This window comes from Hyperolius riggenbachi, chromosome 7 (genome assembly GCF_040937935.1).
Source record: "Hyperolius riggenbachi isolate aHypRig1 chromosome 7, aHypRig1.pri, whole genome shotgun sequence".
In the NCBI taxonomy this organism is placed as follows: Eukaryota; Metazoa; Chordata; class Amphibia; order Anura; family Hyperoliidae; genus Hyperolius; species Hyperolius riggenbachi.
Window position 1 is genome coordinate 316,224,104 of NC_090652.1, and position 8,508 is coordinate 316,232,611.

The 8,508-nt window shown below is 52.3% G+C and overlaps 1 protein-coding gene across 4 annotated transcripts in view; it reads left to right on the forward strand.

Moving 5' to 3' along the window:
• The first annotated feature begins 473 nt into the window (after window positions 1-473).
• Window positions 474-8,508, forward strand: part of LOC137525232 (protein mono-ADP-ribosyltransferase PARP14-like) — a 68,702-nt gene continuing 60,667 nt past the window's right edge. The window contains exon 1 of one of the 4 annotated variants that reach the window (XM_068246228.1): window positions 474-567. In XM_068246228.1, coding sequence (XP_068102329.1) covers window positions 502-567 — 66 coding nt within the window. In that variant the 5' untranslated portion in view covers window positions 474-501. Of the gene's footprint in view, window positions 568-4,765; window positions 5,058-8,508 lie in introns of those variants that run through there. The other 3 variants (XM_068246229.1, XM_068246225.1, XM_068246226.1) reach the window with 3 other exon arrangements.

Genomic DNA, 8,508 nt, shown 5'->3' on the forward strand with positions numbered 1-8,508 from the left:
TAACCTCCCTGGCAGTATGATTATTTCCAGATTTTAGGGTCTAAAAGCGGTTAATTTTTTCCATGCTTTTAGAACCTAAAACTGGCAGAAAGCCTGCAGAAGCCCCTGCAGTTCTTCCTCTGTACTCCGGGTGGCGCTATAAACCTGTAGTGAGATTGCCATCTGTTGTCATGATGGATGCAGAACCTTGGAGGATAGGAAGAATGGCTGTCAGCGTCTGGATCCCCGGGGAGGTGAGTAAAAACTATACTCTGCATAGGCCTCGCGGCAGTCACCATGAGTCTGGCTCGGGGTTACCGCTCGTAGCTGCAGATTTCCAACTCCCGACCGAGCCTGACTCAGGGTAACCGCCAGAGAGGTTAACAGAAAATACATATTGTAGCCTACATAAATCTCAGTTCAGCAGTCCTTTAGTACCTCCCCTCTATGATCTGCACTGCAGCTTCCTGTAGGTGTCACTTCCTGGTCGCAGAGTGATGACATCATCAGACCAGGACTGAGATGACAGCAGCTGAGGCCAGTGGGAGAGCATTGGGGAGCCGTGATCACCTCTGGAAGCGGGGAGAGGTGAGATTATGGAAATCCCACATCCATACAGTGTCCATACATTGCATGCCCAGCGACATGTACATCACATGCAGCAGCGCAAAACACTGCGCAAAGTGCGAGCGCAACCTAACCGCAATGCATACAAAACATTGCAGCCTCAGGTCATACTTACCTCCTGTGTAGTCTACTCCTCAATCTCTTTCTCCTCTCCTGCGTCCTGTTTGTCCTCTGTGATCAATGGAATTCTCCATCCTCCATTTTAAAAATGGCCATTACCCCATAACAGCTTCCTGGTCAGCACACTGTTACACTGTAATATCACTCACTTGTGCCATAGGGAAACATGGACATTACCTTGCACATTCAGTTGTAACTGACAGCTGCTGATACATAACTGAAAGCAACTGGTATATTTCAGTTCTAACAAAATATTGTCAGAACTGGAAGGGATCACTGTAAGAAGAAAATGGTGAGCTTCTGAGAGGAACTGATGGTGAGGTTAGTATGTATTATTCATTTGCAGCTACGTCGTGTTTATTTGAAATAATTTTACTCGCTCCAGGTTCTCTGTAAGTTACAAGACAATATACTCTGTACAGCGCTGCGTAATATGTCGGCGCTATATAAACACATAATTCATAACATTGCGGCCTCGCATCTGGGGAGTCTGTGCTTGTTGCCATAGCAACCAACCAGTCATATTTCTCCTCCCATTATCCGATTATCTCTGTCAGGCCGGGTCCACACTATAAGCGCTTTTGTGAGCGCTTGCATTTGATGAGCTCCCATTCACTTTCATAAAAATTGCCGCGTAATGGATTACTGCAATGCCAGTGATTTTTGCGCAATTTTTACCGCGATGTTCATGAAAGTGAATGGGAGCCATTTTTTTTTAACAACGGTTTACCAAGTGCTCACAAAAGCGCTTATAGTGTGGACCCGGCCTCATAGATACTGTGATGCAAACACATCCAGCGCGCATGCAAATTGTAGGCAGTTTGAAATAGGGCCAATAAGAACAGCGGGAAGTACATGTTATTGGTGAAATTCCAGACTGCATATAATTTGCATTAAATCTACATGCAAGCTAGAATTACTCGCATTACACTGGGGCTGGTTTTACACCTGGCCATTGTGGTGCGATGCTCCACCCCAACCACATTAATACACCTGCCCCCCGTGACATACTTCCTGTTGCACAGGAAGTCACTGGGATTCCTGTGGCAGTCCAATGGTAGCACGCTGTTGACTTTACAGCAGCTCAGCAGCCAATCGGGCACTTCTGTAAGTGTGCTAGGCTACGTTGCATTGTCATTGTGTTACACTGCGGTAAAACGGTAACACGACATATACGTGTAAGGGAAGTGTAAGGAACCTTGATTATCTCTATTCTGGTCAATGTGATGTAAATAATTCTGGGTTGATGCAAATCTTTGCTAATTGGATACAGAGTGGGAGCAGCCAGGGGCGGCTCCCGGGGGGGGGGGGGTCTTGCCAGTTCTAGGGCACTCCAAGCACCGGCAAAGCACCCCCAGGAACAGCTTCACACTCCCTGGCCTTGTTCATCTTTCTCTTCAGGCTGTGCCGCTCCGCCCCATTTCCTCCCACAATCCCAGCTATCCCAGCACAGGCCAACCCCTCCATAATACAGTGCTGGGGCATTGAAGAGTGTCAGCACGGCGCCTCTTTTCCCTGACTCCGCCCTCTGTGACACGAAGCTCTCACCGATGCCTGTCAGCGGCGGTGCATGCACAAACTCAGACGGGATTGAGGACCCTTTCACTCTGGGATGTGGCGTTGCAGCGATTTACCGCCCTGCTAACGCTGGGCAATGAAAGTCTATGAGGAGGTTCATATTACCTGCGTAGCAGTGCGGCGGAAGTGCTCGTTCTGACGCAGGTCCATAGCTACGTTACCGCACTTATCTGCATTGCCCTGCATCGGACTGGAAGTCATGTTAGTCTACGGCAGCCATTCTCAACCGGGGGACCCTTCAGAGGTTCCGCAACATTTTGCTACTTCTGCGGGCCATAATAGTCCCGCTTCCCCATTTTCGTGGGACAAAGTAGTCCCACTCCATTGCTGATGCAGCCGGCGGAGTGATCTTAGCCGCAGCGCATCACTGAGCTGCGATTGGCCGGCGCTTGCTTTTGAACAGCAAGGCGGGTGGCAACTATGCATGACAGCAAGGGAGAACTAGCGAGCTCAAGTGATACAGCGGGAGAGAAGACGACAAGAGAGCATGGAACCCCCGAGAGAAGGAGAGAAGATGGCAAGAGAGCCTGGAGACCCCGGGAGAAGGAGAGAAGACGACAAGAGAGCCTGGAGACCCCGGGAGAAGGAGAGAAGATGACAAGAGAGCATGGAACCCCCCGGAGAAGGAGAGAAGACGACAAGAGAGCCTGGAGACCCCGGGAGAAGGAGAGAAGAGAGCCTGGAGACCCCGGGAGAAGGAGAGAAGATGACAAGAGAGCCTGGAGACCCCGGGAGAAGGAGAGAAGACAACGAGAGAGCCTGGAGACCCCGGGAGAAGGAGAGAAGACAACGAGAGAGCCTGGAACCCCCGGGAGAAGGAGAGAAGACAAGAGAGCCTGGAGACCCAGGGAGAAGGAGAGAAGAGAGCCTGGAGACCCCGGGAGAAGGAGAGAAGATGACAAGAGAGCCTGGAGACCCTGGGAGAAGGAGAGAAGACAACGAGAGAGCCTGGAGACCCCGGGAGAAGGAGAAAAGACGACGAGAGAGCCTGGAGACCCCGGGAGAAGGAGAAAAGACAAGAGAGCCTGGAGACCCCGGGAGAAGGAGAAAAGATGACAAGAGAGCCTGGAGACCCCGGGAGAAGGAGAGAAGACGACAAGAGAGCCTGGAGACCCCGGGAGAAGGAGAAAAGACGACAAGAGAGCCTGGAGACCCCGGGAGAAGGAGAAAAGACGACAAGAGAGCCTGGAGACCCCGGGAGAAGGAGAGAAGACAAGAGAGCCTGGAGACCCTGGGAGAAGGAGAGAAGACGACAAGAGAGCCTGGAGACCCTGGGAGAAGGAGAGAAGACGACAAGAGAGCATGGAACCCCCGGGAGAAGGAGAGAAGACAACAAGAGAGCCTGGAGACCCTGGGAGAAGGAGAGAAGACGACAAGAGAGCATGGAACCCCCGGGAGAAGGAGAGAAGAGAGCCTGGAGACCCGGGAGAAGGAGAGAAGACGACAAGAGAGCCTGGAGACCCCGGGAGAAGGAGAGAATACGACAAGAGAACCTGGAGACCCCGGGAGAAGGAGAGAAGACGACAAGAGAGCCTGGAGACCCTGGGAGAAGGAGAGAAGACGACAAGAGAGCCTGGAGACCCCGGGAGAAGGAGAGAAGACGACAAGAGAGCCTGGAGACCCCAGGAGAAGGAGAGATGACGACAAGAGAGCCTGGAGACCCTGGGAGAAGGAGAGAATACGACAAGAGAACCTGGAGACCCCGGGAGAAGGAGAGAAGACGACAAGAGAGCCTGGAGACCCCGGGAGAAGGAGAGAAGAAGCCAATGAGCCACAAGAGAAGAAAGATGCAAATCAAGTGGATGAGTATGTGTGTTCCCTTCACCCCACTGTGCACCAATGATCTGGGATGGGATCTGGGAGTTATTACTGAATTTGATATGTGAGTACCATGGCTGCATTTGATATGTAGTTATCATTGGTGCATTTGATATGTGGGTATCATGGCTGCGTTTGATATGTAGTTATCATTGGTGCATTTGATATGTGGGTATCATGGCTGCGTTTGATATGTAGTTATCATTGGTGCATTTGATATGTGGGTATCATGGCTGGCTGCATTTGATATGCGGGGAGGATAACATATATATTAGATATATTTTTTATGCCGGGGTTCCTCGAGAACTGAAGATTTTCAAAAGGGTTTCTCGAAGGCAAAAAAGGTTGGGAAAGGCTGGTCTATGGAGATGCAGGGATTTTAAAAATGTTGGCGGCGGTGCGGCAACGTTTCGATGCGCTTCCAGGCAAGCCTCATACCTCCAGCCAGGTAAACCTTATAGGTCCTTCCAGGCTTTTCTCCTGCCTCCTTCCAGACAAGCCTCCTGCCTCCTTCCAGCTGTACCCTGTGCCTCCCCTCCTCTCAGCTGTCCCTCAGCACAGGCAGGGCAGGGGATTGCCAGGCATGTCTGCAGGAAGAGGAGGAGGAGGGAGGGGAGGATGTCAGAGAAACAACAACAGAGAAAGTGAAAGTAACCGGCAGCCATTCCCTTCCTGCAGTCTGTGTAATGCTGACGTCTCCATATCCCAGCCACAAATACACCTTTCATGAGACCCTCTCACTGCCTCTGCAATGGGGGACGCCGCTTACCCGGCACTCGTCACGTGGCAGCCGCTTCCAGGGGGTCCGAAGGCTCTAAAGAACAAGATCCTGCTGTATTTCCAGAAGAGGAGCGAGTCTAATGGAGGAGAGTGTGAGATCCGCGACACCGACTGCAACCGGGGCTACAGCCTCATATACTTCCAGGAGCCGGAGGGTGAGTGCTGGAGAGGGGGGTGCAGCCTCATATACTTCCAGGAGCAGGCGGGTGAGTGCTGGAGGGGGGGGGGGGGGGGCTACAGCCTAATCTACTTCCAGGAGCAGGAGGGTGAGTGCTGGAGAGGGGGGTGCAGCCTCATATACTTCCAGGAGCAGGAGGGTGAGTGCTGGAGAGGGGGGTGCAGCCTCATATACTTCCAGGAGCAGGAGGGTGAGTGCTGGAGAGGGGGTACAGCCTCATATACTTCCAGGAGCAGGCGGGTGAGTGCTGGAGGGGGGGGGGGGGGGGGGGGGCTACAGCCTAATCTACTTCCAGGAGCAGGAGGGTGAGTGCTGGAGAGGGGGTACAGCCTCATATACTTCCAGGAGCAGGAGGGTGAGTGCTGGAGAGGGGGTACAGCCTTATATACTTCCAGGAGCAGGAGGGTAAGTGCTGGAGAGGGGGGTACAGCCTCATATACTTCCAGGAGCAGGAGGGTGAGTGCTGGAGAGGGGGTACAGCCTTATATACTTCCAGGAGCAGGAGGGTAAGTGCTGGAGGGGGGGGCTACAGCCTAATCTACTTCCAGGAGCAGGAGGGTGAGTGCTGGAGAGGGGGTACAGCCTAATCTACTTCCAGGAGCAGGAGGGTGAGTGCTGGAGAGGGGGTACAGCCTTATATACTTCCAGGAGCAGGAGGGTGAGTGCTGGAGAGGGGGTACAGCCTAATCTACTTCCAGGAGCAGGAGGGTGAGTGCTGGAGAGAGGGGGGTGCAGCCTCATATACTTCCAGGAGCAGGAGGGTGAGTGCTGGAGAATCGAACTTGAGGAACTGAAATAAAAAAAATAGAGTTTCACTTACCTGGGGCTTCTGCCTTTCTCCTGACAGACTCAAAGCTCCAGAGCTGCAGCTACTAGGGGGCACTCTATAGGCAGTAGAAGTGTTAGGCTAGATCTGCAGCCACTAGGGGTAGCTCTATAGGCAGTAGCAGTGTTAGGCCAGAGCTGCAGCCACTAGGGGGCGCTCTATAGGCAGTAGCAGTGTTAGGCCAGAGCTGCAGCCACTAGGGGGCGCTCTATAGGCAGTAGCAGTGTTAGGCCAGAGCTGCAGCCACTAGGAGGCGCTCTATAGGCAGTAGAAGTGTTAGGCTAGATCTGCAGCCACTAGGGGTAGCTCTATAGGCAGTAGCAGTGTTAGGCCAGAGCTGCAGCCACTAGGGGGCGCTCTATAGGCAGTAGCAGTGTTAGGCCAGAGCTGCAGCCACCAGGGGGCACTCTATAGGCAGTAGCAGTGGTAGACCAGAGCTGCAGCCACTAGGGGGCACTCTATATGCAGTAGGAGTGTTAGGTCAGAGCTGCAGCCACTAGGATGCGTTCTATAGGCAGTAGCAGTGTTAGGCCAGAGCTGCAGCTACTAGGGGGGGCTCTATAGGTAGTAGCAGTGTTAGGTTAGAGCTGCAGCCACTAGGGGGCGCTCTATAGGCAGTAGCAGTGTTAGGCCAGAGCTGCAGCCACTAGGGGCACTCTATATGCAGTAGCAGTGTTAGGCCAGAGCTGCAGCCACCAGGGGGTGTTCTATAGGCAGTAGCAGTGTTAGGCCAGAGCTGCAGCCACTAGGGGGCGCTCTATAGGCAGTAGCAGTGTTAGGCCAGAGCTGCAGCCACCAGGGGGCACTCTATAGGCAGTAGCAGTGGTAGGCCAGAGCTGCAGCCACTAGGACGCGTTCTATAGGCAGTAGCAGTGTTAGGCCAGAGCTGCAGCTACTAGGGGGGCTCTATAGGTAGTAGCAGTGTTAGGTTAGAGCTGCAGCCACTAGGGGGCGCTCTATAGGCAGTAGCAGTGTTAGGCCAGAGCTGCAGCCACTAGGGGGCACTCTATATGCAGTAGCAGTGTTAGGTCAGAGCTGCAGCCACTAGGGGGCACTCTATAGGCGGTAGCAGTGTTAGGCCAGAGCTGCAGCCACCAGGGAGTGCTCTATAGGCAGTAGCAGTGGCAGGCCAGGGCTGCAGCCACTAGGGCACACTATAGGCAGTAGCAGTGGTATGCCAGAGCTGCAGCCACTAGGGGCGCTCTATAAGCAGTAGCAGTGTTAGGGAGTCTTGCTCAAGGTCTCCTTACTGAATATATGCTGGCTTACTGAACAGGAAGGTCTGCTGTGTCCAAGGCGGAGCCCTTAACCAGTACACTATCCAGCTGCTGCAATGTCACATGTGCACATGCTGTTATATGCTGGGAGATGTAGTCCGGGAGATGTGAGGTCATGACTGTGGACGCTGTGATGCATGCTGGGAGATGTAGTCTGGGAGATGAGGGTACATGCAGTGATGCATGCTGGGAGATGTAGTCCCTGAATGGGAGGTCACACCCGTACACGCCATGATGCATGCTGGGAGATGTAGTCCAGGAGATGTGCGGTCACACTCATATGCATGCTGGGTGATGTAGTAATGTAGTCCCTGGATGTAAGTACAGCTCTGTGACCCTGCCAGGAATTGGTTTTAGAAGATGGCACACTTTGATGCTCCCCTCATCCCTGCACCCCCAGCGGCACACACCATTACCAACCGCCCCATAAGGAGAAAGAAAACACTGCTCAGGCTGCTGAATGGGAACGGAAGTAAGAGGTATACGGAGGCTGCCATATTTATTTCCTTTTAATCAATACCAGTTGCCTGGCAGCCCTGCTGGTCTATTTCTCTGCAGTAGTATCTGAATAACACCAGAAACAAGCATGCAGCTAGTCTTGTCAATTCTGACTTTAAAGTCTGAAACACCTGACCTGCTGCATGCTTGTTCAGGGGCTATGGCTTATAGTATTAGAGGCAGAGGATCAGCAGGGCTGCCAGGCAACTGGTGTTGCTTAAAAGGAAATAAACATGGCAGCCTCCATATACCTCTCTCTTCAGTTCCCCTTTAAAGTGGACCAGAACTCTTGCACAACACAGAAGGAAAACAGAGAGAAATACACCCTGTATGTATTTAGAGAGTTTAGCCTGCCTAATTCCCTCTCATCTGTGACTAATCACAAGTTGTAATTTGATCTCTCAGCAGTGTCAGCTGACTGCCACGGCAGAGAGGCTAATTTGTAAATACAGGATATTCACCCTATGTCTGCTTCCATGAAAGCAGGAAGTAGACACACAGCAGATTTATTGCAGGATTTGTATCTGCTGTAACAAGGAAATGTTTTTCTAAAGGTTATTCTGCTGTTGCTTATCCTTAGAGCAGAGAGGAAGGTCTGAGTTCAGGTCGCTGTAAGATCAGGCAGTGATAGGCAAACTTGGCTCTCCAGCTGTTAAGGAACTACAAGTCCCACAATGCATTGCATGAGTCTGCCTTGTGCTGACCTAGGACAGTGATCTGCAAACTTTGTACTCCAGCTGTTTAGGAACTACAAGTCCCACAATGGAATAATGCATTTGCTTTGATGGATCGTGACTGTGGCTGTCAGACTCCTGCAATGCATTGTG